We start from the raw sequence: 23,886 nt of genomic DNA, 5'->3' as shown, positions 1-23,886 counted from the left end.
GCGTGTAGAGCGTTTCATCCGCCGTTAGAAACCCAACCCTTCGAAGGTAGAGCCGTCGCGGTAGAGAGTATGTGACTAATTTAAGAGAAGATGGAGGCTACTCAGCCATGAAGATGCAGGTGATAGACATGTAGAGCCTCTATTTCATTTATATTCACAGACAGCCACGCTTAGGTGGCTGTGATGTGGACTGTTCCTCTGCTCTTCGGATATAGATTTGTCTAGAGGCGCGCAAAGGAAGAATCTCGCACAAAAATGTGCTATCAACGTCGCAAGACCAGCCCAAGGAACACACATAACCTTCCTCCTCCCATCTCCCCCGATCTCCCCTCGTCTACACCCTCCTCTTCACCAACCCCTTCCAATAATCAAAACTATTCTCATCACTCTGCAAAGCCCAAACCCTCCCCGTCGCCCTCCCCTCCCCATCCAACTCCTCCGCCCTCAACATGCCCCAATCCCTCGTAATCCCCAGCACCCTCGCCCTCACCCCTCCCTCCGCCTCCAGCGTCACCTTCTGGCCCGAATGCAACCAGTGCCTGTAGTACCTCTTCTCCAACCTCTCCCCGAACCCGTCCCTCTTGAACTCGGCATACAGGGCTTCGAGTACCGTTAGGATGCGTGCGATGAGTTTCTCGATGCGGAAAGGGGCCACAGAGCCATCGGCGGGTAGGAGGGAGTCTAGGTCGATCGTGGGTCGGCCATTGTTGGTGTTTACGCCGATGCCGAGAACGATTTGGTAGGAGCCGGAGGTGTAGGAGCAGTTGGCGAGGATGCCGCAGATTTTGACGTATCTAGGGGAGGAAGGCGGACTTCGGGGGTCCTGGGCATCTGTTGTGTTCTGTGTTAGAAAAGCATTTTTTTCTCTCTCTCTTTTCCCCCCTTTCTTTGTTCTTATTTTTTTTATGCAGAGAGACTCAAGCAGGAAGAGTGGAGAGGCCGGAGAATGGCTTTATTCCGAACTTACAGACGTCGTTAGGCCACTTGATTTTCAAAGGGAGGTCTTGGCAGCCGGGCCCATAGCTGCGGACGCCTTCCACAGTGGCGATGGCGGCGAGGTATTGGAGGAAGACAATGGGGCGAGAGGCAGCGAGATGGGCGGGGTGGTTGATGACGGTGGACATGATGAGGCAACCGGGGGGAGCAATCCAGACGTTGGAACCTCGCCCGCGACCGGCTACTTGGGTCGTGGCGATGAGGGTGAAGCCTGTCGGGAGCTTGGAGAGGAGCGTGGTATTCCTAAACGGGAGGATTCAGTAATGTATTCAGTTTAGGTTTTCTCGAGAGAAATGGACTGGAAGAAACGCGGAAAGACATACTTCTCGAGCAATGTGTTTGTACTCGTCACCACTTCTCCATACATAATCTGATTCCCCCACTCCTCCGCCCCTAGCTCCGTGCGTCGGTAAGACACTAGGCTCTGATAAAACAGGCTGTGGTGGAAATTCGGCGTTTCCTTGACATCCGGCCACGATTCCTCGTGGGGAATAAGCTTCTTCACAATACTCGTGTAATCCGTAATCCCGCTCGTTGTTCCGTCGCTCTCAGAGTCGACTGGGGGATGCGCATGGTCCCACCGAGAATCCTTCTTCTCGATATGGAAGCTATCGCTCTCAGCCTTGATAAACTCCTCCCCTTTCTCATCACGCGTGATGATTTCTTCCCAGTCATGCAGCATCTCGTCGACCTCCGACGGTCTCAGCGCCGAAAGATGAAGACTTGAAAGAGACGGGATCATGGCTAGCGTTTCGTCGACGTTGAGGCCTAGCTTGGTGAGGCAGGCGCGGAGGAACTTGGCGCGTTGTTCGTTGTGGGATGTTATTTCGTTGAGCAGTTCGTCGTAGCCTGGGATGCTGGGCTGTGGAGAGAGGTTGGCCGGCGCAAATCTGAAAGGGGGTTAGCAAAAAAAAAAAAAAAAAAAAAAAAAAAAAAAAAAGCATGGGGGCGGCTCGCGTCTCTTGAGAGAAGAAAACTCACTCGGGATGAGGCCCTGTGAGAATGGAGGCTCCCTCTGCAACTTTGCAGTATACCACTGCCGCTTTCCCTTTGCCTCCGTCCACGTCCAGCTCATCGGAGTAACTCGCCAAGACCTCCACACCTTCGTCCTTCATCGTCTCAGCATCGACAAACACACCTCCTCCATTGTAGTACACAGAAATGTCGCCATTTACTTCACTCTCGAGACTCAGTACATCCCTCGCAACAGAAACCCTCGCAGCCCTCGCGCCAGCCTCGCTATGATACTGAAACCCCTTAAACGCACCGCCTCGACACGTCCCAGGAAAGAAAGCGAGTTCCCTCCTCCCCACGACCTCCAGCTTCTTGTCCCCGACCTCAAACTCGCACCTCCCGCTCCCGTAGTAACCCCCCGCACAAAAGCCGAGATACCGGCCTCCGCGACGCACGTACTCGGTAATGCGACGGTTTCCGGCGCCGTTGAGCACGCTGCAGAAGCCGAGGTCCGCGCCGCCGGGAAAGACGAGAAGGGCGCAGGTAGGTTGCCAGGGTTCTTTGAGGAGAGCGTTTTCGCTGAAGGGGGTTACGGCGTAGTTGGGGGCGAGGAGGCGGCGGAGGGTGTAGAGGCAGTGTTTGACGGATTCGACGGTGGTGCCGGGTCCTTGGTTAAAATGAGCTTCAGTGAGAGGGAATATGGGGGAATTGCGAATGAGGGGATGCGCATCAATTGATGATAATTGATGGTGGTTTGAATGTCGAATGTAAGAGGAACTCACCTGTATATACCAGGACATTCAACCTTGACGCCGACATCTTCATCGATTCCAGAGTTTGGTCCGCCCTGCGTGAGATATTTTGCGCAGGTTTAGAGTGAAGCCTTTTGGCGGCGAATTGATTGATAATTTTTGAGATCGAATCGATCGATTGATGAGACACTAAACAATTCCCCTTTTACTTCCGAGATGCGCTAACACGGCCACTGAGAGCCAAACTTGCAACTTGCAACAATCCAACGCCAGCGCTCCAATATCAGACCACCAACCTCCTCGGGTCGTTTCACGGGCAAAAAAAGCCAACATATATCCACATGAATCAAGAGATGGCCGAAAAGCAGGAAAAGGTAGCTGCGCAGGTCGATGTGCAGACTGCCGACGATGATGATGAGCCCGATGAGTGGTGCGTCTCCTGGTTTCCCAAGTTTTCCTGACTTTGGGGGCCGCACGTGGCATAACCTCTATATACAAAGACGACTCGGAAAATACAGAGGCTGACTTCGAGCTATAGGGAGCAGAGGATTGATAAGACCGGATGCGCAGGTATGAACTTGATTAACTGAAACCCAGAAATCGGACCCTAGGGAGGAGGGAGTGGTGGTTGCTGTCGGGTCTTAGAGGCTATGATACGATTCAGTCCGCTCTTGGGCCTTCAACAGACTCCCCTCCCCCATCACCACGCAAAGAAGTATATACAATATGCACTGAATCTTCAGAAGGCTAACGAGATTTCCCACTGGGAAATTGCGGTTCTAGCTGAAAACGCAAAGATGACGGATTGCTACTTTGAGCGCAAGGACTGGAGAGCCTGCGCCGCTGAGGTTGGTGACGCTGAATCCTGCATCCTTCAACAACAGATACTTGCCGCACTCCCTCACGAAATTCACTTTTCTAACTATAACTACAGTTGGCTGCATTCCAGCAATGCTGGAAAAAGAACCACAACGACGAACGCACGTCGATGAAGGACGTCGAGAAATAAGAGCTGGATCGCTGCTTCCTTCCAACACCAAGCTCAATTCCTCCAGGGAGCTTGCTGTTTACCCGTGGTTTACCCGACACATTTTCAGCTCCCCACGTCAGGGACAAGGAAAAAAAGTGAAGTTGGACGTCGAAGTTGATCTCTGTATGATAGTGTACGATTTGGATCCAACACCCCCTTGACCTTAGAATCATAGATCTCACCTCCTATCCACCCGGCCTACTCCCCGGGCCCTAATAATACTCTACTTTCTACTCTCCCACCCGTCCAATTAAACCCGATTGTCTCTCCCATCTTCCCAAGATTCACATCCTCGCCAGAAGCTTGAATCCCCATTGAACCTCGAACCGTCCAACTCTCACGCGTCAAATGGCCTCCTCCCTCCACGCCTCCCGCCTCCTGGCGACCGGCTCCCCATCCCCCCTCCTCCGCCGCCTCACCCGACCCTCGCGACCCCTCTCGACAACATCCTTCTCCTCGACCCTCCTCCCCTCCGCGCTCTCCGCTCCCACACCCGCCGCCTACCCCAAATCATGCCTGCGCAACGGCACGACTCGCGTCTCCAAATTCCAACACCCCAGCGCCCGCCTAGCCGTCAGCTTCGCCCGCACCGCGACCACAATCCCCAGCAAACCCGCGCCCGCGCAACCCGCCGAAGAAACCACCACCTCTCCCGCCAGCACAAGCTCTTCCACGCTAACGAACAACACCCCCGAGGGATCTACCTACATCGACTCGCCCGAGGGCTCCCCCTACGCAAACGACTGGGACGTCGATTGGTCGACTTCGTTCCACGGCATCGCCTCGGCGCCTTTCTCCCCCGAAGTCGCGGAGATACTTCGCCGGCCTATTAAGACGAAGGACGTGGAGATTAAACCCGACGGCATATTGTACCTCCCCGAGATCAAGTACAGGAACATCCTCTTTGACGCTTTCGGACCTGGTGGTTGGGGCATGGTGCCCAGGGGTCCAGTGGTTGTAGGCGAGAAGATTGTCACGCGCGAATGGGCCCTCGTCGTCCAAGGACGGTAAGAACTACCTTCGCATGCCTCTTATTCTCCTCGCGCTCCTTTTAACTTCGAGCTAATTGCCCAATTCTGTTTGCAGATTCATTAGCCAAGCCCAAGGCGAAAACACCTACTTCTCCAAAGAAACCATCCCCCGCGCCGTCGAAGCCTGCAAATCCAACGCCCTCATGCGCTGCTGCAAGGACCTCGGTGTCGCTTCCGAGCTCTGGGATAAGGCCTACATCCGCACCTACAAGTCCACCTTCGCCGAGGAGGTCTGGGTCGAGCACGTCACCACCAAGCGCAAGATTAAGATCTGGATCAAGAAGGGAGATTCTGTTGAGTATCCTTTTAGGAAGACTGGTGCAGCGTCGTATAAGCCGGCTGCTGCGCCGGCGGCGAGATAAATGAAGAGGAGGAACCAAAAAATGATTCGGTTGCATATCTAGGACGAGGGGAACGCTGTCCAGGAATGACGCATGTCCCCATCACTTTTTTTTTTTTCATTTGTCCTTCGACAAGGCAACAAATCTTCTATGTAATTTTACCATCTCGGCTTAGCTCGTCGCTTTTCACGCCGTTTACTGACAAGCGCCGCCTGTATTATTATCAGAGGGAGCAGAAATCAAGGCTCGGAGATCAAGGCTGGGGGAGACACGTAGCAGGGAAGGGGAAAGAGGAAAAGGGAAGGCAATGCGGAGTCGATAGAACCTCGCCCGTCTATGTAGAAATACAACAAAACCATCTCGGCCCATCAACTCAACCTCTCCTTCCCCGCTGGGAGGGAAAGAAATGCCAGCAGCCTCGCGGGATTACATCTCTATCAAGTTTCGGGAACCTTCATTTTTGTAAGAGGGAATGATTATTAAAAGCAACCAAATACCAAACGCCATCCGAACCTAAAACCCAAACCCAGTGCACCCTGTCCAGCGAAAGCAGAGGAGGGCACCCGCCAGTCTATTGCGGCCTCTTCTGCACACCGGAGCTATGCGCCGTAGTCTCCTCCTTTTTCTCCTTTTCCTGCGCCGGCGGCGTACCACCCGAACCCCAACCCCATGGTATCCATGAACCACCGGAGGCGCTAGGTCGCTGTCTCAGATTCGCCTCCTCCTCGGTCGCGCTGTCGACATCAATCTTCTCAAAGTCGACTTCGCTTCGGCTCTTGCTCAGGCCGCTCCACGAACTGAGTCCGCTGGGTGGCCTCTCGTCCGGCGGGAAGACGTCAGAGCGGGGGGATCGCGGTTCGGCGCGGGCAGCGTCGCTTGGGCGAATAGTGTCCTCTCTATTGAGGGTCTGCGATTCGCGATCGAGGGCTTTAATTGCATCGTTTAGCTTCTCGCGCTGCGCCGCAAGGAACTTCACCCTGTCTATGCCACGCAGATTGTCGGGAATGACTATGCGTGAGCCCGTCCCACTAGCAGCGGCATCGATATCGGCATCGTTACCACTGCCGGGGAAGCCGGCGTTCATGGCGCCTGATAGAGTCGTGGTGAGGAAGCTGTAAAAATCCAGGCTCGGGATACCTGCCGCATCAGCACCAGGCGGCTTGATACCTGCGCCAGTCCATCGCGCCGCGGGGAGGCTGAACCGCGAGAGGAGGCTTTGCGTATAGCTCTGGGCGTTGTTGGTCTGGGCGGGCGCGGGCGCGGGAGCAGGCTCTTCTTCGGGGAGCCCAAGAACCTTAGTCTTGAGCAGGGCGATAGCTTGCTTGAGGTAGGCGAGGCCGGCGTTCTTGAGGCGCTCGTGGGCGCTGGCGATGAAGTCTTCGATTTTGGACTCGTTTTCCTCGAGGTAGGGGTGGATGTGGGTTTGGTAGATGATGCGGGCGCCTTGGGTCTGGGGGAGGACGAGGTACAGGAGGAAGATGAGGCGGATGTATGCGTAGAAGGGGACCCTATTTCGGGCAAGAGGTTAGCGATCGTCTCGGCCGTCTCTACAGCTGCAGTTATCATCGTTGCTTTTGCCCGGTCGCGGCTATAAATTGCATGGGTTGGCGGGGATGCTCACCAGACAAGGAACCAGTCAGTCCAGGACTCCACAAGGAGAGCGCACGCGAGAACCACCCAGTACATGAGCCATGGCGTCAGCTCGGCCGGGTCGGACGTCTTCAAGGCTTTGTATGATGCGAACAGGGGAAAGAGGAACGACGCTATGGAGCTGTATCGCGCGCAGCTGGTTAGCAGGTGCTTCTTGAAATAACTGCATTCTCGTCCTCTGGAGCTCCTCGAGGTTTCGTCGTCCCCAGTTCTTGCTCCTCCTATGGGGTTTCCCCATGCGACTAGAGGCGGAAGGCTGCGGCATCGGCGGCTTAAGAGCTGCGGGCTGAGTGGAGGGGGGTTACTCACGAGAGAAGCTTCGCAAAGATGTCAAACATGTTTGCGTCGTTGCGCCTGTTGCAGGCGGCTAAAAACTGTGGAACAGCAAGCTGTCTATAACGGGAAAAAGAAAGAAAAGGTCGCAGTGCAGAATAAAAAGCTTTTGAGGTTTAGGGAAAGAAGAGCAGAAGGGAAGAAAAGGAAGGGTTTAAGATGGAAGGAGAGACTCAAGGAGCATAACGGAACCGCTGGAACCGGGGAAGGAGCACTGGGCTGAGCACGAGGACAAACAGAGGCCTGATCGAGACAAGAACGAGGCAGTGTACAAGAAGGGTACCTCAAAACCTCGAAGGTTTACCCCACCACTAGTGGGCCTCACGGCATACACCAATGACAACAGAGTCTCCCGCTGGAATTGAGGTGCTGAGGCGCTTTAGGGCCCTGCTAGTGGCAGTCATTAGTGCAGCCTAGGGCAGCACGCGTCATCAATGTCACTTCAGGCTTCAAGTTGGGAGCTGGAGCCTCCAGTCTCCAGTTCAATCAGCAACATGGAAACTTTGGGTTAGGTACCCTGCAGGTACCGATCGTCGTCTAGAACATTGACGTCAGCGCCCCTCGTCAGCGACCCAAGCGTAAGAGCCAGCACGACCAGGCCAGGCCAGGCCAGGCTGCACTTAATGGGACAACAGCATGAACTGGCCTTTTCAGTTATTGAAGCTTCATCTATGGACACGTATGGATTATCTTCTGAGTTTCTACCTAAGGGTCCTCAACATTGATATGAAAAGTAGGCGGGTTGAGGCCAAGTCCCGCGATATCGAGCCGTTAGCGCAATACCAGAAAAGTGCAGCCGATCAGGCGGCAGTTTGAGGGCATCACCACATGTGCAGAAGAGAAGATGGCAAGGCGATTTACACATGCAGCATTTTTTTTTTTTTTTTGGCCATTTTAAATGCATGCGCGAGCTTGCTGCAAGAGACAAGTTCTCCTCTGCAGACTGCAGCTACAAACGGCCGAGTTGGCCTCCGGATCGAATGGCCTGTGTCTTCGCTTGCTGTCCTCCCAAGCTCTGGTAGAAATGGCTTGGTCTTGGGAAAGAACATAAATGTTTCTGGCATCACCGACTACACTATGTCAGCCCAACAGACATGCTTTGGGCTGGGGTGGATCTTATTCCAACGTGAGATACTCTTGACACCAGCCCATCCTCGACCTAGATTCGCGGGCTCCCACATGCCAGGCGTTCCATGTTATTATTCTTACCCCAGTGACCGAGTCCACCACTGAAGAAAATGCCACCGCCAGACAAAGTCACGGGTATAACTTGGACGCGAGATATACATATGTCTTCACGGCGGAAATCACATCCTCATATTGAGCACTCTCACCTAGACAAGTTCTGGCCACGAAAGTCCATACCTTACACTCATCACCGAACTATAGATGGCCTAGATCTTGTCCGCTCCTCGACATATCATTGCCCCGAGGCTCTTAGGCACATCGAGGCAAGCACTCCGCAAGTACTCTCATGTGGTTTGACAACTTGGTTTGGCGCCCAGAAGAGCGGCTCTCTCGCCCTTGCTGCCCATATCTTCCCCGTTGTCTTTATATATATGCTGGTTATCTTCCTTGTTGAAGGTGCCCGGTATTTTCTTTTTGCTCCTTCATAGGACCGCTATGGAACAAAGAGGCGAGAGAGGCTCAATGCTCGTCCATTGACCAAGTTCTCCGATGTCTTTGTCTCAGGAATGAGCTAGCTCCATCTGCTCCTCCCAGTCGAACAAAGAACTGTTTGATCACAGCCTTGGAATGAAGTATTGAGTTCCTTTGAAAACCACTATGGTTTAAAAGCGAGCGCTCATACCCTCTAGTAGTGGGCATGGAAGCCAACATCATTCCGCTTCAACTTCTCCTCGACGTCAACGGTGCTGTGGCGACTTCTTCCCCGCAGCCGACAGAGATTCCCAAGCCAACTCACACCCTTTGTAAAATTTTCAACAGCATCATTATTTCTGTGAGGACTCTCTCTTCGAACAGGACCCTTGAGACGAACAACTTCGCCGATTGTCATGTGCGAACTTACCAAGTACGTCTGGAAGTGCGGCCACTTGAAGGATATCGAGTGTATCGCTTGCTCCGATCCCTTAGAATGCTGCGAGGATGACATGGAGACAGTCACCGTCCTCAAGGAATGCCGTTTCTGCATACCTACCAGCCCGAAGATCAACCCAAGCAACGGAGAACAACGGGCCGAGGAGCAGACGGGCGTCTCAAGGAGAGAATCTACCCTCTCGACAGTAGGACCAGCACTCGGGGTGAAGGGCCCCCAAAAGGATAAAATATCTCCAATCTCGTACACGACGAGTGGTGGCTTCGCCTATTCTATTCCTACCCACTACCAGTATCCTGCGCCATCCGATAATCGTTGAATTATCCCATCTATTTTTAAACCGTCGAGCTCGGAGGGTCTTCTCGTCTACCAATTATTCGCAGAAATTCGCCGTAGAAAATATATTGAAAATACCACAGCACCGGTCACCCTCGCCTTTTTTCTTCATTCCGTGTCCAAGTTTAGTAAAGTGGCTGCCTTTCTTGTTCCCCCTTCTGCCCACCTGGCCGGGTAATATTGTCGGATCACCATCACCGGGGACGCAGGACGCGGCACGTATATTGCGGATGGAGCCGAATTTGGAGAAATGGCCAGCAAAGCAGCTTCCTGGGGCTCTAGATTATCGGTTGCTTGTGAGAGAGGAGGGTCGAAACATCCGCATTGAAATAGATCATGTTCGCTGGGTCTCCCCTCCGAGTCACAAACTCTTTCGAATCCCAATCCTTATTCTATATTTCTTGTTTCTTTCCTTCCTCTGCTTGGACTGGTCTGTTAGTTCTCCTCGTGTATTTCTAGCCGCAAGATACTCTCCTGCTCAATCGCCGGAAAATCCATTCGAACCATGTCGAAATCCAAGACCCTTCTCCTCTCCCTCCTCACAGCCCTCAGCGCCCTCCCACCCTCCCACGCCCAAGTCGTCATCTCCACTGTCGTCGAAAGCTTCCAATGGCAAGACCCTTTCGGCGCCCACCCGACCCCGCTTGGCTTCGAAGCGACATGCGAATCCAAAAAGACCTACCGCGCCTCGCAGCACCTCATCGCCGATCTCGAGGAGCAGCCGCCCATGGGCCTCGCGCCCTGGTCCGACGGAATCTTTTACTTCTTCGGCGGACGGCCATACCCCGGTACGTGGGACGGCGTTGATAATAAGGGGGAGTCGCGCGAGATTATGAAGATGGAGTACGCGGATGTGCCAAGGGCCGTGAGGGCTTGGATCGAGGAGCAGAAGAAGGGAGATTCGGAATCGGTGACGAAGTTTAAATTTGCGGTGTTTGAGAAGCCTAAGAAGGAGGGAGATAGGATTGCGGGGACGGCGAAGCCGAAGAAGGAGGGGGAGGAGCCGGTTAAGGATGAGGATAAGGTGTTGATGTTTGCGCCGGGGGCGATTTATGATATCTTACCGCTTTGGGTCGCGGATGGGAGTGACTGCGAGGGTAAGTTTGAGTTCTATGATACTTGCCACTTACCACTTACCAGTGCCCTTTCTGAGAGAGCGAATGGGACATGTGCTAATTTTCGACATCTGATATAGCTGAACTACTGAACCTCGAGAACTACCAGGCTTACCCCGAAGACAAGAAAATCGTTGCCTGGCCCGTCGACCGCACTTGGCCTGACGATGACGCCGGAGACCCAAACATCGAGTTTACCGTCAAGGCGCAGATCTTACAAGAGACAGAGGAGGCGCGTACCGCGCGTCTACAGAGGGAGAAGGAGGAAGAGGAGCAGAGACTGCGTCAAGAAGAAGAGGCCAAGAGGTTAGCGGAAGAGGAGGAGGAAGCTAAAGAAGCCGCTGAGGAGGCCGAGAAGGTGGCGGAGGAGGGACGCCCCGGGCAGAGAGAGGAGGAGGCAGCAGTGGAGAGTGAGGCACAGGCGGCCGAGGGGTTGACTGAAGAGAAGAAAGGGGAGACCCAAGCAGTGCCTGGGAAGGATGAGGAGGAAAGTAGTACGATGGAGGCGAAGACTGCGAGCACCGAGGCGACTCAGGAGAAGGATGAGCTGTAGGCGAAAGAGAAAACCTTCTTTTGGTCTAATATCACCTGGAGTTTTGGATTAACTTGCGTGCACAAGCAAAAATGATTTAATTATTGATTTGAAAATGGAAATTATTTGAAGGTGACCCATTCGATCTCTTCTTCAATGTCAGGAGTTTGTCGCGGACATGGTTCGGGATGGTTCTGTCCTTCATACAGCTTCGATATCCAGGCACCCTCCAGGCACCTTGCGCAGTGGCAAAAAATCAAACATTTCGTTCCAGCCTAATGCTTCGCAAGGCAAGTCCACCGGCGGTGAGAAGTGGATGGTTGAATTCAGTGTCGACGGATGAAGTATCGCGTGAGGCACCACTTCGATTAGGACGGGAGGTGGGACCCTGAGCAGGGAGGTTCGTCATGGTGGTTCGAGATGGTCGGGAAGAGCCTTTTCTCCTGTTCGTTCGATCCCTCGTACTTCGTTACTCGTATACTAATCATTTAATACAATATTCAGGTTCCAAAAATAACGGTTCTGCACGTGGGTATCTCGGCGCCAGATCTATGGATCAGCTGGGTATCTTGGAGAGCGTGCGGCAAGCGCAAGGGGCACAGCTGAGGACTGACGACTTCCGTCCGCGAGTACCTATACTTTCCAGTGAAGTACTTCAAGTCGACCCTGCCGTGTGCGGATGATGATGTCGGATGTCCTCGCCTACAATCTTGAATGTCACATTGTATTCAAGCCCGGTACTTCGTACGGGAGTGGGAAGGCGGGGGCGGGGCAGTCGCAACCAAGTTGAGCCCAGCAAACAGAGTTGGCAATTGGAGTTGACAACCGCTCCCTGCATTTGAGTCGATGAGATCTGGAATCGCGAATCTGGGATCCGGGACCTTCCCGCTCTCATGCAATCCTTGATATGGTCCTCCGTCTGACTGCCTGTCATCCATTTTTGAAGATGAAGTACCTTGATGCTTGGTGAATTTGCCCAGCCTTGATGCCAAGCTGTCGCCTGCTGCTAGTGTGAGATTCGAGGTACGACCTCGATCAGATCATGATTGATGATGCACTCCTGATGATTACTATCACTTGTACAAGGTACACTCCAAATAGCCCAGGCAGTACATCACCTGGAAGAACTCGACTCGGAGACTCCTTCCTGCCCGCCCTCCTGCTGCTGACCCTTGCCTTCCGCCGCCGGTATTTTTCGGCACATGTAGTGAACCGCACCAGTTGGAAAGGGTTGGTTAGGGAAAGCGCCCACCGGTTGGAAGCCGAGGTTGACAGGAACACATTCTGGTGGCAAGAACGTTGGGCTGGGCAGACACTTTGCACGATCAGAATCTTCCGGGGCACGTCTCGCTTCTCGAAGTCGAGAGAAGATTGTTCAATGTTGTCTTATTGGCACTGTTGATTAACCAGAAACGAGACAGGCACACTTCAAAATCTCAGTTTGATGCAAAAGTTATTCTCGTTCCGACCATTGGCGTCACTCGCAGCCAGCCAAGAATCCCACTCTGTTCCTGCCCATAAAATACGATCTTGATGACCCATCTTTATACCCGCATAACCATATCCATCCATCCCACTTGTCTCTAGCAGGGATCCCCCCCAAAAAGAAGGGGAAAAAAGCCAAAAAAAATCTCCTGCCCCGTCGGATTCCGCCGTCGTCATCCTCCAATTCTCAGAAACGGTACCCTCCCATATGTGGACTCTGCCTGCGTGTGGACAGACGTATATGACCACATGAACCTATCATCCTGCGATGCCCACAGCCCCGATAGCAACAGTAGCCAGCAGTAACATCTGGAAATTGCAAAACCTCGCCCCGCTGGTCCCCGAGAAGCCTCTCCTGGCCCAATCCACCCCCGGCGAATGCCCAACGAATCGTACTTCCGACCGTAACACACACCCCTGCCACCAAACAAACGAACCAGAACGGCGCCGAATCGGCATCATCGTCGGACTCGATAGAGCCAGAGTTTCATATGCACCCGTGCGATTTCGCCCCTCTAGGATTCCAGCAGCCCAAGGTGACGCTTCTTTAAAAGCTTGCCAAGGGAGGGCCGTCAGTCTCCTTCGCTTCTCAACATTTCAACATTTCCTCTTCACCTACTTTCTTCTATCCAAAGACGTTGAACAACATACAATCGACTCTAATTCGATCTCCCACCCCCTCGTGATCAGCTAGTCCGTGCATCATTCTCGCTCTTGCATAAGCCCGGACTCAACTTCGATTGCCGTCTGAAACTCACAGACTTGGAAGCATTGAAAGTAAACGCCAGCTGCTGCCGCCGAATCGGGAATAAGAACCCTTGAAGTTGGGCAGCTACCTCTTGAGAAACCCCCATTCACGTTTATCTCAACCGCTTGTTCTCACTTGCCTCTTTTCCCCCATCCCATCTCATTCTTCAAATACATATTCTCACACCCACATTCACACATAATTCTATCACTCCGGAATTCACTCTCCTACCGCCCAGGATGTGCATCGTCTTTCTCACAACGGCGCATCCAGACTACGCCCTCATCGTCATCGACAACAGAGATGAGTTTATTCTCCGCCCTACCAGCCGGCCCGAGTGGTGGAATCACCCCAACGGGACCGACGTCCTCTCAGCCCGAGATCTTCAACGTTCCGAAAAGGGAACCTGGATGGGCATTACGAAAGACGGCGTCTTTGCCGTCTTGACTAACTACCGCGAAACCGACGTAGATGATGCCGATCATCCCATTCATGCCATCCGCAGCCGCGGCGGCATGGTCACCTACTGGCTAGGAACCGGAGCTAAAGAATCCACAGCCGAATCAGTGCAACGCCTCGTCGCGGGCGGAGGCGTCAAGGGTGTTGGCGGTTTCTCTATGCTCTGCGGAAAGCTAAAAAAGAATTTCAAGACCGACTCTGGCCGCGATATCGAGCCTATTGCCATTGTTTCGAATCGTGCCTGCGATGTATCTCATGTTCCTTTTGTTGCGCAAGCCCGTGGCGAGGTCTGCGCGCTGAGCAATGCTTGTTACGGAGATAATGACGAGAAATGGCCCAAACTCGACGACGGCAAGCAAATGCTAGGGGAGATTATCACCGAGGCCATCAAGAAGAATCTCAATGAAGAGCAACTGGTCGAGAAGCTCTTTGGCTTGCTCGACCACGACAGGCTACCGCGCCATCCCGGCATGGACTTGATGGGTTACGTCAACGAGCTGAAGCATTCAATCTTTATCCCGCCCGTCGGAGACGAAGTCCATCGCAAAGAAATGGAAGAGTCCAAGGCCAAAGGCAGGACAGGCTGGCCAAGCGGAAATGGCAGAGCCGCCGAAGACCCTCCTTCTCCTTCCCCCTCTACGAATGGGGTTACCACGAACGGAACCAATGGAAACAACAACAACAACAACATGGGCTTTGCCAAAGGCATGTACGGCACGCAGCGACAGACCATCATCCTAGTCGACTGGGACGGTCAAGTTACCTTCCGCGAAAGGGCATTATACGACAGCAACGGCCACCCTCTCCCTCGGGGCGAAGCCGACTTAACGTTCCGATTCACTATTGACGGCTGGAACGACGACGAGGACAGGTGACTATAGGAATATTTTGCAAACTTGTTTTTGGAAACTTGCTGACGGTTTTGTAAAGTGTTTCTGGCAGAGCTAGGGTCGAGTTTATGAGTTATCTCTAAGTGTTGATATATATATATATATATTTTTTTGCTTCTTGTCCCACTGAGAAACTCGTTTTTATTCTTTTAATTTTCTTGTACAAGGCATGACCTTAGAAGTATTTATTTGCTTGGGAAATAACTCGGGACCAGCTCTTGCCCCTGGGAGGATGGTGAACCATTGCATTGTGCATTTGGGATATACCTACGAACTTTAGATGAAGCGATTATGAGAGCATGAAGATATACATGTCATGAATTGAAGCTTGACGGGGCCATTGCCGTATTCTTCCTTGTGTGCTTCGTGATATCTGTTACATGTCGTCGAGACCTATGTGTCGAAACTGACGGAATGTTGTTTGGTTGATGTATTCGAAGCAAATGTAGCAGCGATAATTGATCTCTTGACGTCTCTCTAGAGTCGGATATACCGTGTCTTGTCCTCGACGCGTCCGAGTTCCTCCATCCTTTGATCTTGACCAGCATCACCATCGTACCTGCCCTCTTCCCCAGCTTGCATTATCATCACCACCGCTCCTTCCCCCACTTGAGACTCTAGATCACTGGAGAAACACTTTATCAGCTTTTTTTTTCTATCTCTTCACCTCTGCTCCAGCCCTCCTTACTCCAATCTCTCCAAGTTCCAGTCACTCCTGTGCCCCCAATCACTCCCGGCCCAGACATCTACTATTAAAGAGACTCATCCCTCCTCTCCCCCCAAACTCTCTCCCCTTTTCCCCCATCACAATCGCAGATGCCAAGGATATCTTTTGTTTTGTCTTTACAGAATCCAAAGGACCTGCCTTGTGTCTCCACATTGTGATTCCATCCTCTTTCTATCACAATCCCTCTTTTTCTTCTGTGACAGAGTATAACCTTGTCAAGATCACATCCGCTCCCAATTTCTGTCATCTTGCCATTGATTCCTTTTTTGAAAGGCATCATCAACTTTCTCTAGTTGGCAGTGAAGGAACGTGTCTGCTTGAGGACATAGAACTTGGTGTCTAGCATCCACCAGCCATCCATTCGCGTAAGTAGGAACATTTTCCCATTGTCTGTGTCACTGCCCAAGCTTCGTCTTTCGTTTCTCTGGCCCATGGTTTCTTTCATCTAACTTCTTGTCCTTGTGTATGTGTAGACCATCATTCATCTGTCGAGGTTCCCGACGTCGACCAGGTTGCCCATTGACAGTTCCTTAACTCGGCCACCAATCCATCGACCATCGACTTTATTATCCTATTTAAAGCATTCTTTTTTTGTTTCCAGCAATTATGAATTCTGGTCAAAATCCTTCGATATCCCTCGGGAGATTGGCCCTCGCGGTTCGGGCAATCATTGAGTTGCTCGTCGTCATATCTCTTTGTACAGCAAAGGTCATCTACCATACTCAGCTGTCCTCTATTCGAATTCTTTTGGTCGCCATCAGAGCCATCCTGAGTATTCCTGAGTATTCAATTGCACGTTGCAACTTGGATACTACGTCTGCGGACAATCCCATTCGAGCTTCTGATCAGTATCGGCAAAGGCTTTGTATCAGGCGTCGTTTCCGCTGTGACTCGAGCTGTACGAACAGCATTGTTATCAGACTACCCATCTTACGCTGCCGCATTGGAAGCTATTGGAACATCCAGGCCTCCGGAGAAAGAACCGACTCTGCTTCAGCCAGACGAACGCAACGTCCCTGAGCAGTAGCAAGCAACGGCGACTACGCTGACAACAGTAGGTTCCGCTCATCTTAAAGTCTCATTTACTCTCCAAACCCGACCTAATTGTATCATTAGATCAATATCTATCCGGTACTGCATTCTTAGACGAGGCATTATTTCAACTATGGAGTCTACTCATGCGAGCCAGAGTTATGACAACCCTCGCCAGTTGATCGACCTTGGCCAGGAGAACGTGCCCATCCAGCAGCACCGTTCGGCTTCGGCCCGTACCCGTCGCCCCCCTCCGGGATTCAATTTTCCCCGGGGCACTATATACAGCGAGGATTACTGCAGTTCAGCCAATGCCGAGGAGAGTACCCAGCCGTGTCGTCCAGCCGGTAGACCCTTGCCCAGGGTCCCATCGAGCCAGGATGCTCCATGTACGACTATGCGCTCCCGTAGTGGGCCTGTAGTTGGAGCGCCTAAAGTCGATGCCCCTGTTGCCCCTTCAAGCCAGCACGCCGGCATGCACGTTAGCGTCGGTGGAACAACATCGTATAGTGAACGAGCACGAACTGCCTATTGGGGAGAGGGCCGTTTCGCCAACCCTGTTGAGAAGGCAGATGGAGGTTTTGAGACATCGGGAGTGGCTCACAAGTCACAAAAGGTAGCTGATACGCAATATTTCGCTGGCGATGACGAGGAGTATCCTGTTCTAGGCCGGGTTGGACCCCCTCCTTGTCGGAACCGACCACTCCATCGTGTTCAAGGTCAAAATTTCCGTTTGACCCCCGATTCAACCAGGCCAAAGCCCGTCGTTGATACACTCGACCGTCGTCATGACAACGATTTTCGGACCGGTGCCCATGAGGCGGAGAGCCTCCTTAAGGGCTTAGACGCTGCGGAGGATACCCAGGGTGATGAGAGCCAAGAGGATGAGCCAGAGCATGAAGGCCCTTCCGACGGCCTTCACCCTCGAAGATCTAGCATGGTACAGAACATTAAGACTGCCGTCAAGAAGCCGTTTGCCATGCGGTGTCCCAGTGAAGCTAGCGAGCCGCCGGCAGATCTTCAGAATTCGAAGCCTGTCAAGGATCGCTCATCAACGTCGACGCTGAGTTTCCACACTCCCACCACCCACAGTCCGGTCGACCCAGTTTACATTGACGCCGCCCAACCATCGGCCTACTGGACTGGCCGTTTTATGTCGACCGCGGATCGAATTTATCATAACCTTATGTTCGGACGCCCGATTCGTCCTCCGGGCAGCCCCCCCGTGAGATTTGATGACGTGCAATTCCTGATCCCCGTAGACATGGAGTTGACCATTGAGAATCGAGCGGAAGTTTTCAGAGGACTAGAGACGCAGGACCGCCTTACTTCTATTACCATGTTCCCTCCCGACTTTGATGCGTTGGACATCAATGGAAAGAAGTATGTACTCCTCAATGAGGAGGAGAAGTCTAGGCGAATCTTCAAGTACCTGGCAAGTGTCTGTGTGAACGATACTGCGTTGAACAGTCTTTATGGCTGGCAAGAGATGTTTGCGCGAAAGAAGGGCAACCCTGCACTCCTCCCACCTGGTGGCACGATGAAGGATTCGTTTATGTGCAGGTTGTTTAACTTTGGTCCCAAGAAGTATGTTTGAATTTTGAGGTGAGGGGACATTCATTGGTGAAGGCTAGGATGGGGTGATTGTGAGGTTTCTATTGTGTTTTTCTTGTTTGGTTGGTCTTTTCCCTCGTATTTCTGCATGTTAACTGAGAATGACTGTGATGCTTGGAGGGAAAGGAATTTGGTATCAAGGGCACATGTACAATAGTTGCGGAAAAGGAAATAACAATAAAAAGGGGGGAGGTTGAAAATCTCAAAGTTCGATCAAGTGAAGTATTCTATTGTACAGCTTTTATATTCCGTAGACCATCTAACATTGAACAAGACTAAGACATTGAAAAGTTTCCAGACTTGCTCGAATATGGGGAATTTTGGTGTCATTGACCCTGTAATTTTACATCTCTCCGAACGCCATGAAAGATTCCTATTCTCAGAAGGATCAAAAAGAAAGCGGGGGAAAAAAATAGATAGCCAAACTTTTGGAAAAAGGCGTTTCTGGTTGCTGCAAAGCAACCAGCGGCCCTTGAGAGGATTGATCGGCCTCCTCAATCGGCCCTCTTCCTCAACTTGAGAAAGTCGCGAATCTGCTCATGCTTACTAGCAAAAAACATAGCCCTTTTATCACTCCTCCAAACACAAACCCCAATCTCCGTCGCGTAAGAAGCACAAGCCTCGTACTCCTTCATATCGTCAAAGTCCTTAAACAAGAACCCGGACGTAGTCTTCATGCGCTCGTTCTCGAGCTGCCAGAGCCGTATCTGATCGACGACGGTGGGCGGCAGGACGGGCTTGTTGTTGGCGAGGGCCTTCCGACGCATCTGCTCGTGGGCGTGGGCGGCGAGGTAGTTTATGATCTGGTCGGCGGTGATGCCGTAGGAGATGGCGCGGCGGATGGATTCGCGGGATAGGCGGCCCGAGACCATCTCGTGGAAACGCATCTTGAGGTTGGCGAAGAGGGCGAGGACGGCGATTTGGAGAGGGTTGGAGGTGTAGGCGTATATGCGGTAGTTGGTCTCGACGATGATGCTGCCCTTTTGGGAGGTGGTTGAGGGAGCGGTGACGGCTGAGGTATCGGTTGTGGTTGGGGTGCCGGTGGTTGTGGGTGTGAGGGAGGTGACGGCGGCGAATCCCTCGGAGACGGTGCGGAGGGAGGAGGATGAGGAGGTGAGGGTCGTAGCTAGGCGGGTGGGGAAGTATTGTTGGGGTTTGTGGGAGGGGATGAAGATGAGGCCGATGTCAACGAGGAAGGGCAGCATGTTTCGGCGTTCTTCCGTGAGGGCGTTCGTATCGTATGCGCGACCTAGCTCGAGACTAGCGAGGACGAAGAGGAACGAGAGCATGTCGACGCTCTGGCCGGCCCCCGAGCGATCAGCCGCCTCCAGCCAAAGAAGCAGCATCGTCCACACCTGCGCATTGGCCTCCTGGAGGAGGAACGTAAAGCCGGCCTGCGTAATGCCAACCCCCGCAGCCCCCCCCATATGCCCCCCCGTCCTCCTCTCGACCAACCGCCCCGCTAACAGGAGCTCCTTGACGGACAGCTTAGGCCCGCTGGACGATTCGGCACCCGCGCGGTTCCCGACGCTGTTGACGACGAAGTGGAGTATGTCGTCCCACTTCTTGCGGGCGTAGCGCTCGAGGAAGGGGAGGTCGACTTCGGGGGGGATGGGGAGGGTGGAGAGGACGCCGAAGGAGTTGTGGTCGCCGCCGCCGTCGAGGGCGAGGCGGAAGGAGTTTTTGAAGTTGGCTGTGAGTTGAATTTCTTGCTTTTTGTTGCCTTTGCCGGGGACGGATATCATGATTATGTGGAGGCTGCGGAGGACGGAGAGGGAGTGGCGTTTGGCGCTGCGACGGATAGGAAAGAAACGTTTAGCGGATTCATGTTCAAAGAACTTGTCGAGGGATAGAGGAAAAGGAAGTTTACCGTTCAGACTCGGGCTTGACCCAGATGTCTAGATCAGAGTAGAGCATCGGTTTCGGCATATAAAGGAGGGCCATTACGATAGTTTTGGCTGCGGGAAGAGAATCGCAGCCTGCGTTAGCCCAAAAAATCCCTGTCTACACATTTTCTCTTCCGGCGCGCGAAGCAAGGCAGCGCATACCAAGATGGGGCAGCATCCGCCGGAATATCGCAAAGGCCGTCGACGGCTGCTGATAGAGCTTGCGGAATGTGGTGCCGGGGAGCTTCTCGAGGTAGTCCCCGAGCTGGAGGGAGTTGGTCGCCATTTGTGAAGTCGTTGCAGGGAATGTCGAGGTCGGTGCAGAGGAGATTGAGGTCGACGGCGTGACAATAGGAAGGGCGTCGATCGGGGTTCGGAGGGGCTACCTCATACTAGGGGTAGGTCGGGAGCTCCGCGACATGCTAGGTCGAAGGAGCGGGGTTCGGGTTGAGTTGTGTGTTTCGTAGCTCGGGGAGATTGGACGTGTCGCATCGGAATGAGGTCGTGGAAGATGGCAGGGCTGCACAGGAAATGTGATATTCGAGGTTCCCCAAACTTTTGAGCCGCTCGAATGCTTCGCCTTGAACCTTGCAGCCTGTTGCATTAAATGCTTATCTAAGCAGGTTTCTGGAACTCTGTTCCATTGTTCCTTCCCTCAAAATTAGGCCATCCCCACTATGACATGGCGTTGTGGAGCTCTCAGGAGTCAGCGGGAAAGAAGTCCCCGGTCGCGCCTTCCCTGGCCAATCGAAGCCGCTGATAAATTGAAGTAAGCCGAGCTGCCGGTTCCGAGTGCTCCCTATCTTGCCTCGAACTTCCGTGTTTTCTGCGCCGGATCTTGTTACCGCTTGGATTGATCGGAGTCAATTGGATTGCTTTCGGGAAAGGAAAGAGAAAATGACGACAAAGCTGGCACCCGGGCCCTTTGTACGCGCCGTAGGTTTCTTGAACGGATAATTGAGAGTCGCTCTGAGGATGTTAACAATAAATATCTAGGTTTGGCGGTCGTTTATGGTTGACTCCGGTCTTGAAGGGAGGTGCGTGTTTTCTCGTATCTTGGCCGTGAGGGATTGCCTCAACTGATTGAATGTTGGCGCAGGCTTCTCGGCGAGCACGTACGTGTTTTTTCAATCCCTGCCTGGAGTGCCCTTGTTCCGCCGTTTCTGGGCGCAGCAGCTTACCTAGAATGCATGCGTTTAGTTTAGGATAAAGGAGGCTGCTGCCGGCAAGGTGACCTTCGAACTAGACATCAAGAGGCAGCATACGGTAAGACCCTTTTCAAGCCAAGTCTGCCGAAGTTCGTATGGTCGCTCACTCTGCTGGTAGAACCGACTCGGTACCCTCCATGGAGGATGCATCGCAAGCATGGTTGACCTCGGTGGTTCTCTCGCCGTCGCGTCTATGGGCAGATTCGCGACGGGCGTATCTACAGACATTAATGGTTCGTAGAGCCCTGATCCAGCAGGCTTGTTAGAACGGGGGTATCTAACTTGCTTCTAGTCTCCTATATCAGCGTGGCGGGACGGGTTGGTGATACTGTCACTGGTACAGCTACGTGCGAGAAGAGTAGGTTTCTTCCGCGATTTCTTTCCTTAGTCTCTAGAGTGAACGGAAAACTAACTGGGTGCGCGTTCAGTCGGAAAGACGCTGGCCTATACCATGGTTCACTTCTGGAATTCCAAGGGAGAGCTAGCGGCGAGAGGAAGCCATACAAAGTATATCATTGATGCCCAATCTCAGTCTAAGAAGGAGAAGCTAATGTGATTCAGATACGTCGCGGGCACTCTCACCCCCGAAAAGCCCGAGTACGCAGCCCCCAATCAGTTCGTCGACAAAACGGACAAATAGGCGTGAGGTTCAGGAACGCGGAGCATAGCGTGGTAAGCAGGTATATTCGTATAATCATAAAGTGATTTGATTAGAACATCGCAACTGGGTATTATTACCGCCCGATAAATACAGAAGACATATGAAAATAGACACCTAAAGTCCAGAGCTTTTCCGCCCCCTCCCCAGCGATAATGCTTATTTAACCTGACCAGAGAACTCTCCGCCCCGTCGACCGGGATCTTTCGAAACCGCCGTCCCGTGATTAAAACGATTGGCCCCTTTCCAAGGGCTCGGCCACACCCAACTATCGCAAATCTCACGGCTTCTCCTTACTTTGGCCGAGCTCGGATAGTTGCGGGATCGGCGTCGGTACCGGCGACTGTATCGGCGTAGTAGACATGCTACTGATTGTGTTTGGCGCCGGGGTGCTTCTCAATTCGGCTGACGGAGCTTGAGGGGTAGGCTGTGTCTGGGGCTGGGCCGGTTGCGGGGCATACGTAGCCGCCGGTATTTGCTGTTGCGGAATCGGCTGTTGAGGGTAATAGTACATGCCGGGTTGCCACGCCTGCTGTCCCTGGGGCTGCCCATAGGCGTAATTCTGGGGCACAGGATACTGGCCAGTGGGATACTGCGCGTAAACTTGGCCGGGAACGGCAGGCTGGCCGGCGTACTGCACGGGTTGCACGGCAGCGACGCCGGCGGGAGCGATGATTGTGGGAGGAGAGGCCAGGGCGTTCTTGTTGCGGCCGAGATGGAAAAGGGTGACGAGGGTCAGGAAGAAGGGGATGGTAGAGAAAATGAACTCGAGAATGAGACCATAGTCTGGAGAGATGGCGATTTCCGACTCTAGTGTAAGTCCTCCGTAGAGTCCGATCCAGACGACCCTGAAGAGATTCTCGATAAAGAAAAAGACAGATGCGACGAGAAGGATCGTCGCAGCCTACAGGGGAGGAGGGGTCAGTTCTGGTCCTCTCCAATCACGTCGGATGCCCTAGCCCGCGGGAGGAGAAAAGTCACTCACCTTCTTCAAGTGGGCAAACTGCTTGACCTTGGTCAAGACCAAGGCAGATAACGCCAGCAAGAACACGGAGATTACAAAGATTATAATGTTGATAGCCCCCTCGATTCTCCAGGCATGCCTGCCAGTCGTGCGCTGGTAATAGCCAACGTTGGCGTAGATTGCGACGCCTAAGTAGACGATTGAGAGTATGACGACAAGGACGAAGAAGAGGATGCCGGCAATGCGGGCTGGAGCCGACAACTTCGCCGGGGTGCTATTCCGTGCGAATAAGATGCCGCGAATGAGAGACGAGAATGTCAGGACGACGGCGGCCTTGGCGATCATATAGAAAAACGAGTCGATGTTCCAAGAGACACGGTAGGCACCCGAGTTCCAAATGACATCGTACCATAGCAAGGCTCCGAGGACGCATGCGAGGGTGTGAAAGAACAGGAATCTAAGGATGGAAAGATCGATTGTTAGTGGTGGCTTGGTAATTGGGTTGCGCAGAGAGAAGATAGGATTCCAATAATTTACATACCCGCCGAAGAAGGGGAAAGAGACCTTCAGCCATCTGACGAAGCCACGGGCCTGGTCTCCTAGGCGGCGACAAACACAGAGACTTGCTAGAAAGAGGCCGGTATTGGTGAAAAGGATCGCGCCGGTGAGACCAGCGGCCGCTGCGTAGAATGGCCCGTAATTTCTGTAGTCTGACATGGTGCGCGTGGGATTCGATGCGCTGGGCACACCTATTCTCGATCTGATGATGGATTTTCTTCCTTCGGAGTTAGGTTCGCTTGCGGAGATCGAATGCTACAGCTTCTCGAGAGACTACCGTTTGACTACTAACAGCAGGAGGTGAGTCCGATGGGTGAGGTGCCACTTCAGGAAATCGAAATCCGGAATCCGTGCTGTCTCGGACGGAAACCGACCTTTCGTTTTGATGTTTAGAGAAAACTCTCAAGGGAGCAACAACGCACATGAGAGGGAAGGCATGGCCAATTATTGCGATTGGGGGAGATTGGGCTTATGAGCGATTGTGAGCAAAAGCAGGATCGACAAACAACCCCAGCATAGCGTGTGATTCAA

General features: G+C 52.9%; 8 protein-coding genes and 2 pseudogenes across 8 annotated transcripts; 6 read left to right on the top strand and 4 right to left on the bottom strand.

Annotated features, from left to right (window-relative positions):
* Positions 1-334: 334 nt before the first annotated feature.
* Positions 335-2,769, bottom strand: SAPIO_CDS6266 (Uncharacterized protein; the record flags this gene model as incomplete). Its single annotated transcript, XM_016788411.1, has 5 exons — positions 335-831; positions 968-1,239; positions 1,320-1,886; positions 1,978-2,617; positions 2,733-2,769. The coding sequence occupies 5 exons, from the start codon at positions 2,767-2,769 to the stop codon at positions 335-337; spliced, it is 2,013 nt and encodes a 670-aa protein (XP_016641992.1).
* A 274-nt stretch (positions 2,770-3,043) lies between these two features.
* SAPIO_CDS6265 (uncharacterized protein) lies at positions 3,044-3,711 on the top strand (the record flags this gene model as incomplete). Its single annotated transcript, XM_016788410.1, has 4 exons — positions 3,044-3,132; positions 3,241-3,272; positions 3,486-3,550; positions 3,637-3,711. 4 exons carry the CDS (start codon positions 3,044-3,046, stop codon positions 3,709-3,711), a joined length of 261 nt encoding a protein of 86 aa, XP_016641991.1.
* Positions 3,712-4,080: 369 nt separating this feature from the next.
* SAPIO_CDS6264 (putative Mitochondrial genome maintenance protein) lies at positions 4,081-5,125 on the top strand (the record flags this gene model as incomplete). Its single annotated transcript, XM_016788409.1, has 2 exons — positions 4,081-4,739; positions 4,819-5,125. The coding sequence occupies 2 exons, from the start codon at positions 4,081-4,083 to the stop codon at positions 5,123-5,125; spliced, it is 966 nt and encodes a 321-aa protein (XP_016641990.1).
* Positions 5,126-5,675: 550 nt separating this feature from the next.
* SAPIO_CDS6263 (uncharacterized protein) lies at positions 5,676-7,092 on the bottom strand (the record flags this gene model as incomplete). Its single annotated transcript, XM_016788408.1, has 3 exons — positions 5,676-6,612; positions 6,726-6,875; positions 7,064-7,092. 3 exons carry the CDS (start codon positions 7,090-7,092, stop codon positions 5,676-5,678), a joined length of 1,116 nt encoding a protein of 371 aa, XP_016641989.1.
* Positions 7,093-9,984: 2,892 nt separating this feature from the next.
* On the top strand, positions 9,985-11,147 carry SAPIO_CDS6262 (uncharacterized protein; the record flags this gene model as incomplete). Its single annotated transcript, XM_016788407.1, has 2 exons — positions 9,985-10,576; positions 10,675-11,147. The coding sequence occupies 2 exons, from the start codon at positions 9,985-9,987 to the stop codon at positions 11,145-11,147; spliced, it is 1,065 nt and encodes a 354-aa protein (XP_016641988.1).
* Positions 11,148-13,598: 2,451 nt separating this feature from the next.
* Positions 13,599-14,693, top strand: SAPIO_CDS6261 (annotated as a pseudogene; the record flags this gene model as incomplete).
* A 1,907-nt stretch (positions 14,694-16,600) lies between these two features.
* Positions 16,601-18,064, top strand: SAPIO_CDS6260 (annotated as a pseudogene; the record flags this gene model as incomplete).
* Positions 18,065-18,575: 511 nt separating this feature from the next.
* Positions 18,576-20,253, bottom strand: SAPIO_CDS6259 (RNA polymerase II transcription factor B subunit 2; the record flags this gene model as incomplete). Its single annotated transcript, XM_016788406.1, has 3 exons — positions 18,576-19,872; positions 19,952-20,039; positions 20,130-20,253. The coding sequence occupies 3 exons, from the start codon at positions 20,251-20,253 to the stop codon at positions 18,576-18,578; spliced, it is 1,509 nt and encodes a 502-aa protein (XP_016641987.1).
* A 611-nt stretch (positions 20,254-20,864) lies between these two features.
* SAPIO_CDS6258 (uncharacterized protein) lies at positions 20,865-21,815 on the top strand (the record flags this gene model as incomplete). The annotated part of the gene is made up of 8 exons (XM_016788405.1): positions 20,865-20,903; positions 20,964-21,004; positions 21,067-21,082; positions 21,168-21,233; positions 21,294-21,408; positions 21,468-21,533; positions 21,604-21,682; positions 21,737-21,815. The coding sequence occupies 8 exons, from the start codon at positions 20,865-20,867 to the stop codon at positions 21,813-21,815; spliced, it is 501 nt and encodes a 166-aa protein (XP_016641986.1).
* Positions 21,816-22,113: 298 nt separating this feature from the next.
* Positions 22,114-23,514, bottom strand: SAPIO_CDS6257 (uncharacterized protein; the record flags this gene model as incomplete). Its single annotated transcript, XM_016788404.1, has 3 exons — positions 22,114-22,737; positions 22,819-23,254; positions 23,339-23,514. The coding sequence occupies 3 exons, from the start codon at positions 23,512-23,514 to the stop codon at positions 22,114-22,116; spliced, it is 1,236 nt and encodes a 411-aa protein (XP_016641985.1).
* Between the last annotated feature and the right edge of the window lie 372 nt (positions 23,515-23,886).

This window comes from Scedosporium apiospermum (genome assembly GCF_000732125.1).
Source record: "Scedosporium apiospermum strain IHEM 14462 chromosome Unknown SEQ_SAPIO_0101, whole genome shotgun sequence".
Taxonomy (NCBI): Eukaryota; Fungi; Ascomycota; class Sordariomycetes; order Microascales; family Microascaceae; genus Scedosporium; species Scedosporium apiospermum.
The sequence above is the reverse complement of the archived record's forward strand: the minus strand, read 5'-3'. Positions and strand labels throughout refer to the sequence as shown.